Genomic DNA, 18,642 nt, shown 5'->3' on the forward strand with positions numbered 1-18,642 from the left:
TTCATAGATCTCAAGACAGTATGTGACTAAAATGATCTTTCGTCTTTGAAAGAAAAAAATCTTCAGTTTCTCTAGACTGCAATTTTTCAGTTCAAGAAAATTAGCCAAGAGTTCCCCAAGAGGGAAGAGGACAAAGGCTGATTAAAAATCCCTGAAAATACAGGAGATCTTACACGTTTCCATGCCACCCAGCTTCAGTCAGTTTCTCTTTTAGGTTCAGGAGTTGTGACTGAAGAGAATTAGGTGTGGAGCTGCAGTACAGGCACACAGCCTTCTGCAGGGGATGGCCTATGTTTTCTGAATATCATTCCCCAAAACATGAGAAAGCAAAATGTAAGCATACAGAATTAACAGCATTTCCTTCATTTTCACACCCCTCCCCTTGCTCCTCAGAATGTATATAGCTAGATTGCATCTCTGCCTGTACAATAATTTTAAATAATATAAAAGCCTTAGCACTGCAATCATACTTCAACAGGGCTTTTTGCTGGGTGAGTTCAAATCGTTTTGTTATTCAATATAAGAACATCTACACCAAACAGTAAATATAATTCTCTTCATGGAATAGATACAAGAGCTAAAGTGACTTTGCTCAAGGTCAAAACATGACTGTGGGATGGATTCTTTATTGCATGCTTTAACAAACAAGACATCTTCTGTGACAATAAACAATGGCATTTTCCACTAAACTTTTCCATTTTTAAATACTTTAATGAATTTATAAAATACTTTACAAATTTAGCATATGTTTTTGGTGTACTAAAATCCTTACTTCAATGTTCTGTACTACCAACAACACTACTGCTAGTTACCTGAATAACAGAAAGCATTAGGGTTGATCCTATGAAAACCACATTAAGACTATTTTAGTCTAAATTTTCCTTTGAAAGAAAGTGAAAATGGATGGATAGAATGCGTAGTTCCTGGTGCAGATTGTTGCATCTACAACAGACACTAGAACATCATGCCACAGCATCAGATTTTTGGCCAGTTATCTGTGCTAGATCTCGTTTTCCAAAAATCAAGAGAAATCATACTCCTTGCCATCAGAAATATAATCACTGAAGGACAACAGTGTCCTGCTGCAGTACATTGATTGCGTCAGCAGGTCCTCTGCCTCCGAGCACACAAAGAACAAGGAAAGCAGCCAATGTGATCTGCTTGCGAGGTGACTCAACTGCATGAGCAAATACCACTCTAAAAGCAGCATTATCAAGAATTATCATGCACAAATTTTGTTAAACACTGGTAGTCTTGTAAAAAGAAGAAAATTAATGCTGCAAGTATTACTGAGAGCTGACAAGAGTCTTTCATGTTAAATTAACTAAATGTAACATGTAATTTGCTTTTGAATACCTTGGAAAGAATCTACTGTGAAAGACTGCAATTTAACACCAAAGTTTAAACAGTCGAGGTTACAATTTTAGAAGCTTATTAGTCTGAGGGTGTATGATGATTTTCTGAGAAGATGAATGATTAAAAACAAAGTCAAAAGGAAAAGACATTTGGGCATGAATATTTGGTATGAAACCTCTTTCTTCAATTTCGGGCAATGTTGCATCTCTATGATTTCAGATTGTGGAAAGTTTTGCAGGTTACATTTATTTCATTCTTTATAGTATAAAATAAGAGATCACCTACAATGCAAGGAATTAGAACATCAAGTACCTTCTTTCTGAAACTTGGTGAAGAGATAAATAATTTTTATTAGAAGACTATCACTTAATGTAAATAATTTGTAAGGTTGTTTCACACATAGGCTATTGCATGCCCAGAAATATGCAGTCTAGCCCCTGGACTGACACTAAGATCACAGAGGAAAACATTCTGGACAATTATCAGGTCGAGCCAATTTAACTGTCTACACAACAGATAAATCTGGGTTATGCAGTAGCAAAAAAGAATGTGGTGGCTGAAGCAGGCAGGACAAAGATTAGTATCACACCTCTGCAGTTACCAAAAGCAAGCCTGGAGCAGTGAAACTGAGGTGCACTTGCCAAACAGCGCCTGCACAAGAGTGAACTCCACATTCTCACATTCTCGTAGCACCACCTCACTGCAAACGCAGCTGTTGGTGTGCAATGTTTTACAAACCCATGTTCAAGTTCCCGCCTCAGATGTTCCATAGCCAAATACTGAATTCAAAACAAAGCTACTGACCCTTCTGACATGACTGAGTATTAATCAAAATACCTTCCACGCCCTTCAATACTCTTCCAGAGCTGGACTGAGGGAGCAGCTTCTCCCCTTTAGATCTCATGTCCTACATCCATCCAATACCTACTGGAGAGGCAGCAGCAAAAAAAGAAAATGTACTAATCCAAAATCCTCCTCTCCCATCAATCAGCATCAAGCTGCAATAGGACTAAAATATTTTTCTTCCATTTACATAAAATCTTTCTGTTTAACACTTACACAGTCAGGTAAGACAACACTGTCTTTTGGCTCCTTGTTGCTTCTTTTCATTTCAAAAATATCCAGACAGCGTCAGACAGTTAAAGTGTAGCAAACTAAGGGGAGAAGAGCATTACTGGCTTATAGTCCTTTTTGCAAGCAAAGAGAAGGTACTTCTGCTAGGGTTTTTTTTTATACTATTATCTCTCATGCTTGTGAAAAATACCATAGACTTTAAAGACAATAATTAGGCACTGGTTTAAATAGCATAAAAATGACACTTCCACATCACAGAACTGTTAACTCCTAGATAGTTTAGCACCAGTTTTTCAATCAGTACCTATTTCTGAACACAGGTTTTCATGGCTCAAGCTGACTTCGGTTATGAGACCATGATATCACCAGGTTATAGGTTTTGAGCCCCAAACTCTTAGAGATTTTTTTTTTGTCACATCTCTACTTAACTGTTCACTCTACAGTGCAATGACCAGAAGAATATTACTTTGAAACTGGGTCTTTTGTATCTTTGTTGGTCTGTTATTGATCCTAAGAAAGTAATACCCAACCGCGGACACAAAGATGAAATGAAACGGAAGTTCAGCTGCTCTTGCTCAAGCAGCAAGATACAAATGTTCAATCTTCTACAAATGAAGAACATGCTCCAAAATGGATTAGCATAAGCTAGCTGTTCTTTGGGTCATAATCACTAAATTTAACTAGAATGAACTACACCTCTGCTTGAGAGGGATGGTTAAGAATCCAAGAGGTAAAACCCCAACATGGAAAGGTATGAAGTTCTGAAGGTAAAAAACAGAAGGCCAGTTGCCTACCACTCCAATTATTTTTAATGCAGCCCATACAATGAGACAAAACAAATGCTATGTAACCACATTTGTATCTGCTCAAGTTTAGAGTTACAAAGAATAGTCTTTAACATGATCAGGGCCTGCTTCATTATATCATCATAACAAAATAAGCACTGATGAGCAATTCATCATTGCACTCCCAAGACTGGGACACAACCTTGCAGTCCTGGCACACCAACAATATGAATGCCATTTAGTTGATATTAAGTGAATCATTTGTTTACACTTCTAGGCGATCATGATTATCAAAGAAGACTACATTAACATTAATAAAAATCTTCCATCCTACAATTACATCTTTAATCACTCTGTCATTTCTTGTTTATGTATTGCAATATGTTTTATTGTTTGAAAGACAGCCATACACTGTTTTTTACTTTTATTTTCACTTTGCAAGTAGTCTTTCGCAAGCCAAAGTTATGTGTAAATGTTTAGTGAGTTAATAGAATAAACAAATCTTTTAAAAACAAAACATCTCTTTCATTTGTAGCTATTGCCAGATATGCTTCCCCCTTTCCATTTCTCTCATATAAATGTGCATTGAGATAGATATTCCAAGGTGATAACAACATGGCTTTTCATGCACACTGACACCAGTAACAGTGGTTGCAGATTTTTTTTCTGCCATGCATCCCTATTTCCTGGCATTACAAAACCTTTTTTTAGACCTGTACACAATCCCTTACAACTGATGCACAAGTTTGTACCGAAGGCTCATCTCAAGAACTTGGCATGATTTGCATGATTACACAGTCAGGACGCAACATTTTAGCTCCATCATCAAAGGCCCTGAAGTCAATGCAAGTCTGCTGGGTTCCACAGATTTTGTGGCAGGTTCTAAACCAGGCTGTAGCCCCATGGCAGGAACACCATCTATTACGGTTTCTGCTCTTCCCTTATTCAGGTATCTGCTGCCCTGGGATATCTGGAATGCTTTGTACCTTCACTGCACCCTCCCAGAGATCAGAGACTGGTCTCTTTTGCTGTCAAGCTTGGCATCAGAAGATACACTTAAGAACTGCATCACAGATGCCAAAATTAAAGTATAGCAGGGAAACCCCAGTTCAGCACCAGGCTATTCCAACTCAGCCTGATGTATGTTTGCAGAACAGTGCTGTGCACAGCGCTTGCACACACATAACACACGTACAGTTGACTGACCCTACTAGATAGCGGACTTTAAGGTCCCACCATCAGACTGACATGAACATCTGCAAATCAGACTCCAGAGCCTCCCAGCTCAGCCTTCTCCACTTTGGGCAGTGGGGAAAAGAAGCCACCTAGCAGGGCCTTACTCCTGCCTGGGCAGCATTCTCAACACAAGCTGTCACCACAGTTAGCATCAATCAAAATTGAAGGGTTCCTCTTAAACTGCTATGCCAACATATGAAGGCATTCATCTTCATCTGAATATTACCAGTTTTCAGAAGTGTTTAGTTCCCTTTTTTCATCATAGAAATTATTACATTTATTAATACCTCAATATCATATAGATGTTATTCTCAGATGCCATTGTGCTAAGCAGTGTGCAAACACAGAAGAAAGGTAGCTCCTGACACAGAAGCTTGCACCTTGAGTAATCCGAGATACCTGTCCAATTCACATTGTAATCATAGTTTCAGTTTTCTATTAACATACTTAAACTCAGTGAACCACTCTTGTGGAAACTCATAGGAATTTTGCCAATGAAATTCATTTAACACAGAACAGGGTTTAAAAAGAAATATTGGATATCACTCCGTATTAGAGAAAAATAACTGCAAGTAGATTCATGTTCAATTTTCTAATTCAGGAATGTTCTTGATTGATCAACCTAAAAGCTCTGAACTAGTATAACACCACTGTTTTGGAAGTATGAGTGCAGATGATAACACACAACAACAGTTGCACAGTTAAAAGATTAAGAAAGTCACATATCATGGCCCTAAGCCTAAATTCATTACTAGTGAGCACTGTGCATCTGAGAACACTGAGATCCCAGGAATACATACAAACTCCACTGATCATAGTAGAGCAAAAAAGGTTTGTTTTCAAAAAGAAATCATAATGCATTCCTTCTGATTCAATGGCCCAAATATAGCTAGAAATGTTAGAATGTAGGGGTTCTTTATAAAAATATTTAAAATAAAGTGAACAAGGTATCTGGATTTCAGTTCAGAAATACTGAAGCTTTACAAAAATACTAGTAGCAGGATATGGGAATTCCTGTGTTTTGGGCCCAGATCAGGAAAAGCCTTGTAAAACCATTTACACATCACTCTAGTAGTGACCGTCTCCTGCAGCATCAGTTTCTTCCAGTCAGCAACACAGATGAAGTCACACAGGCAGAGCGGTGACCATTTCCCCTCCCACTAAGAGAAGGCATCTCCCATTTCTAAACTCGACAATAATATCTCTATAATACTCTCAGAGGGCTGGTGATGGGGCCTTCCCACTCACTAGGCACTGGTCTGCAGCATGACACAAAATTAGGGCTCTGTAATTGCTGTTAAACTTTGTTGCAGGTTTAAATACCAAAAGTTTCCATAGGGATTATGGGCTTGTGTAGGTAACTGAGCTGTTTGGAAGGAAACACTGCTGGGGTGCCCTTCATTAAGCAGTTTTAATGTAAAGTTGTTTTCAGGTCCACATAAACGAAATAGTACCAAAACACCTGATAAAAAATGAAGTATCTAAAGCTATGGGACCTACCACTAGTAAAGAGTAGTCTTGTGAGCTGTACTCCCCATATATTTGTTAACTATATGGGGGTATAGTATAGCTATACCCCTACACAGAAGTTCTGAGCATAGCCTGAACCGCTAGCATGATGGCTCTGCAATGCTTATTACCAAGTTGCTATAAACCACCTACCATCTCAAGAACAAAAACTACAGCTGACTTTGAACTTATCAAGGCAAAAAACTAACCAAGCAAAAAAAAATCTAAATGCATTGAGACAACAAATTAAAAGGGGAGAGGAGCACAGAAAATGAAAATAAAGAACGTGTAAAATAATTTAAAAGCATCTTCTGATGTTTCCCTCCATATAACCACTAATTTCTTTAAACTGTGCGATTCTACACCTCCCCCCAACTATCTCCTGTGGTTGACCCTATAGACTTGAATTTTTAGGACTGAATTGTAAATTCCCAATAAAAGAAATTATTTGATGTCTAAGGTCTGAGTTCATTCAGCATATCACCAATTCATTAGCACTGAAGTGAGAACCAGGTTACAAACTCCTCACTGTGGCCTGATATCCACATCCAGAAGCAAAAGAAAACCAGTAAGCCTAAATTATGATTTCAGGGTGCATTTTTCAAGTACATTAAGCTACTGGAGCAACAAATTATATTTTAAAGTGATAAGAAATCGACTTCTCCTTTAGCATGATCATCATTTTAAGAACTGCTTTAAAGATACTGTGGTAAACTCCTTTTGAAGCAAAATATTCTGGATAGTTTAAGGTATGAGTTGCCAAGGGGAGAAAAAATATGAACTATCACATTCAAAAACGCAAAGACCAGATGATTTATCTTTGCATCTAGTAATGAAATAGTAATTAAAAAAATCCATAAATTGCTCTCTTATATGAATGAATATGAAGTGGATGCAAACATTCTTGCTGAACAGAAGAAAGATCCCTGAATTGTGTTTTCCAGATTCAAGCTTAAAGGGGGTGAAAAAAGGCATTTTGTCCTTGAAAGTAGGTAAGTACTCCTTTGTGGGTATTCTCATTCTTTTCAGACTTTTGTGTTTAGAGAAATAGTTTTCACTTTGCTCACCATTTTTATGAGACCTTGAAACTACACAGTAACTTTTCCACTTCATTCTGTTCATACAACCAACTGTTGGATATGTAAATCTTTTGTAAATAAAAGGGAATTTAACAAAACAAAAAAATTCCAGCTTTATTTAGTTGACTGTGAAAAACAGATATAAGATCTCTTTTAAGTAAGGAAGGAAATTTTTATGCTTGTTTCTTAACTTTTTGTCTTTTGCGTTCCTTTCCCCCAGGTTGGTTCTGCTATTTTTTGACTACAGAAATGCTCTCTCACAGCTTGATAAATTTTTGTGAAGGGATGACTATATCCACTGAGTTACTGCACCAGTTATTTTCTGTAGCTATAAGGCTAATTCTATAAATCCAAACAAACTGAAGAATATGTTCTTACTTGTATTCCCAAAATTCTTTTACTGAGAATATACAAGCAGCATTGTTCCAAAGGGAAGGAACATATGAATTCAAAAGAATAGCCATCAAAGTCTACATGCATTAGAATAGGTGCCTCTGCTTCATCCATCACATGGGGAAACCTTAATGTGGCCTTCCAGTACCTAAAAGAGGCCTACAAGAAAGATGGGGACAGACCTTTTAGTAGGGCCTGTTGCAATAAGACAAGGGGTACTGGTTTCAAACTAAAGGAGGGGAGATTCAGGCTAGATCTGAGGAAGAAATTTTTTACAATGAGGTTGGTAAAACACTGGCTCAGGTTGCCCAGAGAGGTGGTAGATGTCCCATCCCTGGAAACATTCAAGGCCAGGCTGGATGGGGCTCTGAGCAACATGATCTTGTTGAAGATGTCCCTGCTCATTGCAGGGGGGTTCAACTAGATGACCTTTGAAGGTCCCTTCCAACCCAAACTACTCCATTCTATGAAATATACACAAACTGTTGTGTCCTTAAGCAGCTGAAGAACACATGATTTACCCATTAATCCTTCTGGATACACCTAGCGAACAAATTTTTTATTTGGATCAATTGTTCTTTTTTGGATCCGGGTTATGTATATCAGACATTCACTGACATGCTTCTGTGATAGACTCCTTTGTTGCCTTCATTTTTCGATAAAACAATATATCTGATGTGTATTGATAACATTTGCAATGAAAATGCAACCAGTTGTATCTGCTTTTAGTTATGAGTTGCTTTGACACGTACATATAGAGTAACCTAACATTTACACTGAATCTACCCTCAGTCTGCAAATCGAGAATTAAGACTAGAAGAGAATTAAGAGAAGAGAATTAAGACTATTCATTTATAGCATGTGTTGAATATTTCGCAGCTAGCTTTGCCACCACTAGAGAAACCTGACTGCAAGTAGGACATTTTCATTTCAGTGAGCCAAGAGAAGTTAAAGAACTGTGATAACAGCCACCACTGTCACTACACAAACATTATTTGATCTGTTGACAGTATTTAGACATATTAGCTAGAAAAAATTAAAATGATACTTCATTGCTTCTGAGCTCTTGGGACTAAAAATAGGGTTAAAAGTAACACCCAAGCTTTGTGGGTTTTTTTGTGGTTTGGTGTTTTGTTTGTTTGTTTGTTTGTTTTTAAACTACCAGGAAGAATCTTCACACTGGCACTGCGGAGACTTCTAAAGGCAATTGCCAGTGGAGTGTGGCCTTGGGATTATATGTGCAGTGTACAGCTTCAGATAAGGTCCTCAAGCCAAGCCAAGCCAAGAAGTCAAATATATACTGCAAGGAAATTAGATAGCTAAGAAACATTTTTTATTGCATGAATTACAGCTGAAAGTCTGAGTGCCTCCACCTGCTCGTGTCATATGAATCCCTAACATTTGCCGACCAGTTGTCATGCGTGAGCTGCTTACTGGAAGCTTTGTGATGGCATCGTATTTCCAAGAATTAAGAAAGATATTTACTTATTTGCAGAAAACAAGAATGAGGAGAGAGCAGACAAGGATTTCACCTTCACAAACGGATTTTTTTTAGTGATTTTTTGTTTGGTTTTGTCTTCGTTAAAGCAAGGAAAGAACATAGAGCAGAAGCTAATGAGAGGAAGTAATGCTGACTAAACAAACAACTCAATCTGAACTGACTTCATTGCCAGAAGTTAAAAAGAGGTACAAACAGAACCAAAAATGCTGCCAGAAATGTGCTCTTTGGGGAAGCAGAAAATCCACTTCTGTTCTCAGTTATGTTGCTGTGAATCCACAGTAACTCCAGGCACATGACAGAAGCTGTTCTGGACGTACAAGAGCGTAAGGTGGGTGCATGTGATTCATGCTGCACTGATGGGCATTTTCTGGGCATGTTCTAGCCATGTGTGTATTCAGAAGGCAAGGTCCTTTCTTCCTTTGCACAGAAAAAAACGAAGGCTCAACAAAAGCAACTACCTTCTACTTACCCTAGGAAAGCAGCACACTTAAAGCAGAGACAGGTATTCTCCAGAAGAGCAAAGCAGATTTGTCAGACTTTTCAACGACGTAATCCTATACATACTAACTTCCTTTTTTTTGAGAAACCAAACATTTCTATTTTAACTGCCACAAACAACTGATGACCATGCACAGAGATATTTCAATGACAAGATCAGTAAGGGAGCCTGCAAAAAGTAATCTGCTTACAGGGCTCACAATTCATATATGAAAGTAACATATTCTTAAGTGTTCTAGACCATGTGCCTCTGAGATGTTATAAACACAAACATCTACTGAGTTAGACGTAATAAAAAAATTTAGATTTTTCATTATGAAGCCCACGTATGACTGGCAATGAAAAGGCAGATATTAAAAACTTATGTAATGTAATATCCCCCTCAAAACATACATAAAAACCTGAGCTATAAAGAAGCAAGAGTTTCTGGCAACATTTCATTCTTTCCCCACCTTTTCCTCCCAAACTCCCTCAATCAGAATACTCTGCAGCCATTTATACTCAGCTGGCTGTCCACCATCATCCCACATTCTGCCCTCATGGATGACCTTAAACTGCAATCCTGGAAAATACCTTGATCACCAACGCAAAGTGTCACTTGCTATAATTAGCATTCTGGGAGCTAACAAAGCCAACAAGGCACTGAGAAAGACACACATCCTGCCTTGTTTTGGCATATATCAAGTGATCAGTCAGATGACCATTAAAGTGGTGAAGTCTTTATTCACACGGACAACTCGCCTGCCTCAACCCACAACCTGTATCCACAGGGTTTTCCTTACAGAGATGGATAATGATGCTTTTTCATGTTACCTTCCTGTCTGTGCCGTGCTTCCAAATTTCCTATTCCTATTGCCAGGACAGACTGCAGTGGCAAATATCTGACTTCAAATGGAACAAAAGTCTCAAAATCAGGCTGTGATTCTGCAGCAACAGCTTCTGCTGAGCACACACAACTTCACAGCAAGGACACTGCCTACTGCAACCTCCTCCCTCACTGAGGACACGAAATAGCAAGAGAATGTTTCATCTCCATTCCAAAATGTCAGTATTTTAGTCTATTAAATCTCATCACCACCATCTCATTCCTGTTTGGGTGGCCAGCTAACTGATTTAATACACTGAAGAAATACTAAAACCACTAGTGCAAAGCTTCATGTAAAACTACTATATAACATAAATTGAAGGGCTTGGTGCTCAAGGGGTACTGAGAACCATCTAACACCATCAAATTTCATTCATGTAAATCTTCCATCATCAAAACAAAGTCACCAGACTGCTGCTTAACTCTAAATTTTTGCTGAATATATCAAAATTCATTAGACTTTCATGCATAGTGTCAAGCTAAATACCAAGTACTCTTTCTAATTATAACATTTATTTTCAGGAGTATTTTGTGTACATAAAATAGTCTGTTCCAAGAGAGAAAGATTCCCTCTAGAGAAAACAGAGAAAAACAAAACAAAACAAAACAAACAAAAACTTAGGAGCAGCTGCAAGAATGTATTTTGTTGTGTAAACGAAACTTTTAACTACTGAGCAAGTCAAAGCCATTAAGATCTTGGGAGACATCTTCTGAGGACTATGACCTCTACACAGCACAGAATGGATTCAGTGGCCATGTTTTCCCTTTCCCACAACAAATGGGTATTGTATCCGTCTCCAGCTATAAAAAAAGGGATGTTTAGCTTCAGAGGGCAGAGTGTTAAGAGCATTCTGATGTGTGGGGTTTTGAGGTTTTCTTCTAAGAGCTTTTTCTAAAAATGTACTTCCTTATGGGCTATGAACCTACAGGTTTTTGGTGAACTAATTAGTACCTGAAATCCAAAGCCAGTATCATTCATTTGGCAAAATACTTATAAGGGAAAATCTGAGGCAAAACAAACAAAATTGATTGTGCAACTAGCATGAATGACATTACTATCTAATTCCCAAAGCCAAAATATATCCCTTTTAGTGTTTTTGAAACAAAAAATTAAGAATTTTTTTAAAGGAACATAATCTTGGGCTGGACTCCACTAACAGAACATAATTATACTAGAAACATATTAATCTAAATCTCACTTCTATATTTAACTTGCTTTTAGTTGTGTTTTGTTTCAGTTTTAGACAAGTCAGTGGCTATCCAGCTTATTGTCCAAACCATTACAGTCACTTCAAGGACAGCAACTGCAAATTAAAATGTGGAAAATACATCACTAGTTTAGCAGAGAGTTGAAGAAAACTCAGCCTTGTTTGCAACCCTGAGTTCAATGTATCACAATGATGTCCCTCAGTTTCTAAATAGAAATAAACACACTCACAAAATCAAAACTTTGTGATAGTGTTTTATTCACTCTCCTTGATTGGAAAATAGCTGAGGTAGTCTTTGTTTCTGTTAGTATTACTTATGCAGTATACATTCTTGTCCTGACATCTTTATACTAGTAAATAAAGATGTTTTACAAATGTGTATCAGACAGTAGTTAATATTTTTCAGCAATTTGCACTGTGAGAGGCATAAGTTTTATAATCTTATATTGAATGTGCATCTATTAAAAAGTTAATAACACAATGACTTTTTAATGCTTAATAATAATAATAATAATAATAATAATAATAATAATATAGATTATTAACCAGCAATATGTAAAACAATGACAGCAATGGATGCTGAGGTTATTCAGAGCCACTTCACAAGTGATAATTTGGGAAATGCCTGAGTAGACACTCAGGAATTCCTAAGCAGTAATTCTGTTGAAAGAAAACTGGTGGGAACAGAGGTGAAGAATGTGAGACAAAGAGCAAAGGCTTTGCAGAAGTCAGTTACATCTGAAATGAGAACATGCTTATTAAAATATAACTATTATAGATTAAGTTGATATCTAGGGTGCTACTTCTGCTCCTACTATGGGAAGGATTTTGAAACTACAATATGTCACTGTTAACATGGCATTTTCAGAATATTCCTAAACGATACGTCTTGCCATAACACGAGGAAAAAACATTGACACAAAGCATCTACCATAGCAAACCACATTCTACAATTCTGGCAATTTTAATAATAAAAACTACAATATCAACATGATCCCTACAGTCAGTTTATAAGATGAGCTATTTTTCTTTGTAACAAATTGAGAAGTAATGCAAGGAGTACCTTCCAAAAGCATCATAACCATAGCAGTTGGAGTGCAATTTAACTCCTGATTTAAATCAGCTACCTGTCACAAATAACTCCCCTAAACTGATTCTAAAATGGGCAGACATGTAAAGGAAGAGAAAAACAAAATGGCCAACAACTAGCAGCAGAAATGTCTTAAATATGTTGAAGATCTTCCAGCTGAAGTAAGGAGAAATGAATTCCAGGATCTAAGAGTTGTCCCAGGCATTAAATCCTCCATAGAGAATCATCCTAATTGTCTCCTCAGAGTCTCATACTCCTAAGCAATCCCACCCAATAAGAAGCTCATTTATTTTTTCATTAAAGCTAAGTCTGAGAAATTAAAGTTCAAGCTGTCATCACTGATAGCCATTTATTCTGCACTTACACTGAAGTCTGTGGGAGAGAGAGGTTGGAAAAATAGCAGTAATGAATGAAAATCTGCCTCCAAAATGCACTTCTTCTGAATTTTTTTTTAACAGCACAATAAAAAACAAACAACAATAAAAAAATTTCCATTGGGAATTTACATTATTATTTCACCTAGCTTATCCTTAATAAATTTAATATACAAACAAAATAAATGAAAATTGATATTAATACAGAGTATCATCAACTACTCTTAAAGACATTTATGGTACCTGTCCACTGTGTTTTCACAAACATACATAAAGTTAAATCAAAACACTGAAATCAAATTGCAATGCTACAGTAAACCACATGTCACAAGCCTCTCTGCAGAAGTCCTTCAGATTAAAAGGCAAAGCATTCCTGACAATCTGTGACACAGAATCCAACCCATCCAACACTCAATATATCAAGGATCTGTAAGTTCCATTTCATTAAATATTTAGGTCCCCGAATCAAAAACTAAAAAGGCAAAACAGGATAAAAACCAGACAGACAGAAGGAACTAAACAAACAGAACAACCTTACCTTTCACAAGCTCGGACAGTCCATGCAGCAATTATCCATAATGAGATACTAAAAACCAACAGTACAGTTCCTGGACATATTGTCATTAGAGTCTTCATAACAAAACGGGTATTGAAGTTTATCTTATTTAATGCTCCAATGCTTCTAGATGAGGCATCAGTGAAAAGTTTGCTATGCAAAAGCATAACTCTGGCAATAAGATAAAGTCTTAAGAACATTGGTATAGATAAAATAATATCCACATCAGCTGTTGTTGTGGATGGAGCGTAAGAAAAGGCGAGCCGGGCTGTCCATGTGAATGTATAGTTCCCAGGTATGGGATGTATAGCACACACCAGTATTTCCAAGCAGATAAAGAAAATACGTTCATAAGTCATGGCTATTCTCCAGTCATCTGCTCCATTGTCCACCATGAACAACTGAAATAATAAAATATAAGGTTAACTTTAGTATATCATTAACAAACCTTGTTATAATTCCACTTTAAAATACCATAGTTTTCAGAGCTTCCAACAAACACTAAAAAGAAAACAAATATGTCATTTCAGAAAATGACATTACTACAACACTATGAACTAAAACATAACTTTGGTTAAGACAAAAATAAATTTTTCATGCATTGTTCTTAAAACTGTACATGAAACTGCATTTTTACGTATTATTTACTAAGAATTCCTCATATTTTCTGTAACTGTCATTTCTGACAAAACAAAATTCTGGACCAATTAAGCCTTGTCCCTTCGAAATCAACTGCTTACTCTAAGTTCATAAAATTGAGAAAAAATTATGAAAGTGTTTTCAGAATAGATATCTAAAATACAATTGAAAATGCTTTCTAAACTGCAATGTTAACCCTGCTCTAGAGCATATTCATGCTTCAGCCAGGGTGATATAGTTTTATTCAAGCTTCAGGCATCGATACAGATCCATGTAGAATGCAAAACTACATGAGAAAAGGCAGAAAGACTCAAAAATAGATCTTGTAGTGAAAATCTGAAAAGCAAAGACCAGAAAATATCAGAGCAGCCCAGGCACCAGGCAGTGTCTACCCATAGCTGAAAATTAAATGTGCATGTTGGTTCTTGCTCAATCAAGGCCTTCCGTTTGCCACTCAGGAACACAGGTACATAAACATTTTATACTGTTTAGTAAATCTTGTTCCTGATTATTTACTAAATAAATAATTAATCAAACAGTATTTGTCACTAGTGGAGAGTTGTGGTATGCAAGAAGATGCAAATTGGCAGCTTTTCAAAAAGGAATGTAACCCGTAATGATGAAGAAGATACAATCTCAGTGACAGGAGAAGACCTCATCACTTCAGCTATAGTCCAAATCAGGCTGTTCAGTAAACAAGGTAGAGGAAATAAAAATTCTTTTGCAGGACTTTAAAAATTAGATTCTTCAAAACTAATGGGTGAGAAAGAAAAGTACACAAAGAATGTGCTCCTTAATGTAAGAAAAGTGTTTTAACTTATACACATACACACAACCAAAACCCCACTCATCTGCACTGCTCTTTGCCCCTTTCCATCTTTTAAGAGTTTAAAAATACAAGCCTGATCTCTCTGTATATTTTAGAGATCAAAAACATAGTCAACATCTCTCCCAATACATTCAGTTTGTCTTTCAGAAAATTGCTCCAGTCATTTGTTTAGGAACGTGATAACCACAAATTAATCTTTATTATAGTTGAACTGATACTAAAAAAAAAGTTAACCATAGTAAGAAACAAAACAAAACCAATTTCTGTATTTGTGCACCTGTTTCTCATCCCTTTATCTTATTTTCCTTCATCTTACTATATTGGGTGTCAGTGATAAGGGTTTGGTACTGGGAAGGCTGCAGGGGTGGTATCTGCAAGAAAAGATCAGGGACTGCTCTGCAATGGACCAGCTGCAGGACACAGCTGAGCTCATCAGTAAGGCTAGTGGTACTTCTGTGAAAGCACATTTTAAAAAGTGTAAAATGCTTCCCAGGCAGTGAGAAGCGAGGGGAAAAAAGTGTGAGAAACAACCCAGGAAATGCACAGGTCAAAGAGGAAGAAGAAGTGGAAGGAGGTGCTCCAGGCACTGGAACAGAGATTTCCCTGCAGCCCACGGAGAAGACTATGACAAAGAAGATATTTCCCTGGAGCCCATGGAAAGGACCATGCTGGACCAGATATCTACACTGCAGCCTGTGCTGAAGCACAGTGGGTATTTCCTGAAGGAACTTCTACCTGCGGAGAGCCCACACTGGAGCAGATTCTCCTTGCAAGAACTAATGCCCATGGAAGACCCATGCTGGAGCAGCTGCTGGAGCAGCTTTAGCATGAAGGGCTGCAGGCCATAGAGAGGACCCACAATGGGGCAAGGGAAAAGCATGAGGAGGAAGGAGTGGCAGAGATGAGCTGTCATGGACAGACTCCCATTCCCCATATGCCCTGTGCCACTCATGGAGGAAAATACAGAGGAGCTAAGAATGAAGGAGAGATGTTGAGCCTGGGAAAAGTGGGGCAGGGAAAGGTGTTTTAGTTTTTGGCTTTCTTTCTCACCATCCTACTCTACTTTTAAATGGCAATAAATTAAACTAATTTTCACCAAGGTGAGCCTGTTTTGCTAGTGCTGGTAATTGGTAAGGGATCTTGCCAACTTTATCTCTACTCATGAACTTTTTAAACTTCTCTCCTTATTCTGTTGGAGAGGGAGAGTGAGAGAGTGGCTGGGTGGGGTCTGGCAGCTGGCCAAGGTCAAGCCACCACACTTAGGTATAGTTCAAGGAAAGAACTCCACTGCAATACTGTCAAAGACAAAGAAACACAATATTGAATTAAGCTAAAGAAACACTCAGTGAATTCAATGCATACAACACGAGCAGATACACTTTCTTTTACCTGTGGTCATTCTGCACACTTTGAATACTAGATATGTGAATTGATACTGGAAGGCCAGTTTATATGTGTGTATGCATGTATGTATTACCAAAAGAGTGTTGGTTTGCAATTAGCAAACGTACTACTTGTTATGAAGGACCAAACTTTCAAAGTACAATTAAATTAATCAGTATTCCCTGAAAATAAAACAAACAAGTACAGTAAGGCTCAAGTGCATTTGATTCTTGTGTTAATTGATTGTGTTAATTAATTCTTGTGTTAATTAAGCCTGTTAATGCTTTTGGTCAGATCAGAGAAGTGCTACATTAGTTATGAAAAGGTCCAGGTATCTAGAACACCTAGAATACAGATGAATAGTAATCAGTATCACAGTATCACAGTATGTTTGGGATTGGAAGGGACCTCAAAAGATCATCCAGTCCAATCCCCCTGCTGGAGCAGGAACGCCTAGGTGAGGTCGCACAGGAACATGCCCAGGCAGGTTTTGAATGTCTCCAGAGAAGGAGACTCCACAACCTCCCTGGGCAGCCTGTTCCAGTGCTCTGGCACCCTCACTGAGAAGTTTTTTCTCAAATTTAAGTGGAACCTCTTGTGTTCCAGCTTGATCCCATTACCCCTTGTCCTATCATTGCTTGCCACCGAGAAGAGCCTGGCTCCATCCTCATGGTACTCACCCTTTATATATTTATAAACATTAATAAGATCACCCCTCAGTCTCCTCTTCTCCAAACTTCTCCAAACCCAGCTCCCTCAGCCTTTCCTCATAAGGGAGGTGCTCCACTCCCTTAATCATCTTTGTTGCCCTACGCTGGACCCTCTTCAGCAGTTCCCTGTCCTTCTTGAACTGAGGGGCCCAGAACTGGACACAATATTCCAGATGTGGTCTCACCAGGGCAGAGTAGAGGGGAAGGAGAACCTCTCTCAGTCTACTAACCACCCCCCTTCTAATACACCCCAGGATGCCATTGGCCTTCCTGGCCACAAGGGCACAGTGCTGGCTCACAGTCATCCTGTTGTCCACCAGGACCCCCAGGTCCCTTTCCCCTACACTGCTCTCTAATATGTAATTTCCCAACCTATACTGGAACCTGGGGTTGTTCCTGCCCAGATGCAGGACTCTACACTTTCCCTTGTTAAATTTCATCAGGTTATTCCCCGCCCAACTCTCCAGCCCGTCCAGGTCCCACTGGATGGCAGCACAGCCTTCTGACGTGTCAGTCACTCCTCCCAGCTTAGTGTCATCAGCAAACTTGCTGATAGTACACTCTATTCCCTCAGCTTCCCTGAAAGAGAGGAAGATAATATAAAATCTCTCAAATGCTGTGTGAGTTTCAGAATAAAAGAATAAAATAAAAACAGAGTTCAATATTTCAGTTCTCAGATACATTATAAAATACATGTCAAACTGGCAGTGGTTTAAAATTTCCTTTAAAGTTTCAAAATCTGCTGGAAAAAAGCAGGTGGTCTTTTGTCCTCCCTTTTTACATACCATCTTTATAGATTTCAAAAAGAATTCTATATGTAGAAAGGCAATTCAAGAAAAATGATACCTTAAGTAGTGATTCAATTAAAAAAATGAGAATAGAAGAATGTGTAGCTAAACCTAGGCATTAAAATTTGATCTTATAATTTTCATAGAAGAAAATGTTACTTTAATCACTGAGCTTCAAAAAACTTTAAGATGTCATTATGGAATATATACTTCATAACATATTCACCTGTTGGCAGAAGAAATCCTAACATGCTACAAAGAAAGAACATTCTCAGTAGTGCTCAGTTGAACGGGTTATGTTTGCAGACACAGAAGACCCATATAAACTTCCCTTGACCTTAGCTGTGCCAATTTCTTGCAAGGAAAATAATATTTTAAAATGGTAGTATCTCCAGCTCTCTTATAATGAGATTTAAGAGGTGAAAACATGGAAGGTAGAAAACACCAGAATTCACAAAGGACCATAGACCCAGTACAAACATTTCTATTAAATAAATATGTTAACAGTTCAGAATAATATCTATGAGGAAGATTTCATTACAATTCTGTGCCTCGAAATTCAATCTATGATGAATATCAAACTCTCTGGACCAAATATGGGCCTCTAAAACAAGCTGTGAATATCAATTAAATTTGGACATACCGAAATGACACAGAAATTAGTACAGTTTCATGTACATTTTATATACTTGCAATTATGCAACCTACTAAATGCTAGTTTCACTTTTAATTTGGAAGATACAGAGCTAGTTGGGTGTACCTGTGTGCT

At 37.8% G+C, this 18,642-nt stretch overlaps 1 protein-coding gene across 6 annotated transcripts in view; it reads right to left on the reverse strand.

The window, feature by feature from the left end:
• The window catches only part of KCNN2 (potassium calcium-activated channel subfamily N member 2), a 69,636-nt gene that overhangs the window by 33,175 nt on the left and 17,819 nt on the right, over positions 1-18,642 (reverse strand). For 5 of the 6 annotated variants that reach the window (XR_010468844.1, XR_010468845.1, XM_065045383.1 and 2 more), the window contains exon 5: positions 13,507-13,925. The exons of the other annotated variant lie outside the window; for it this stretch is intronic. Coding sequence is in view for 3 of the 5 variants with exons in the window: in XM_065045383.1 (XP_064901455.1) it covers positions 13,507-13,925 (419 nt within the window). In the remaining 2 variants the exon portion in view is untranslated. The remainder of the gene's footprint in view (positions 1-13,506; positions 13,926-18,642) is intronic. 6 annotated transcript variants of the gene reach the window in all.

Source organism: Columba livia, chromosome Z, assembly GCF_036013475.1.
Source record: "Columba livia isolate bColLiv1 breed racing homer chromosome Z, bColLiv1.pat.W.v2, whole genome shotgun sequence".
In the NCBI taxonomy this organism is placed as follows: domain Eukaryota; kingdom Metazoa; phylum Chordata; class Aves; order Columbiformes; family Columbidae; genus Columba; species Columba livia.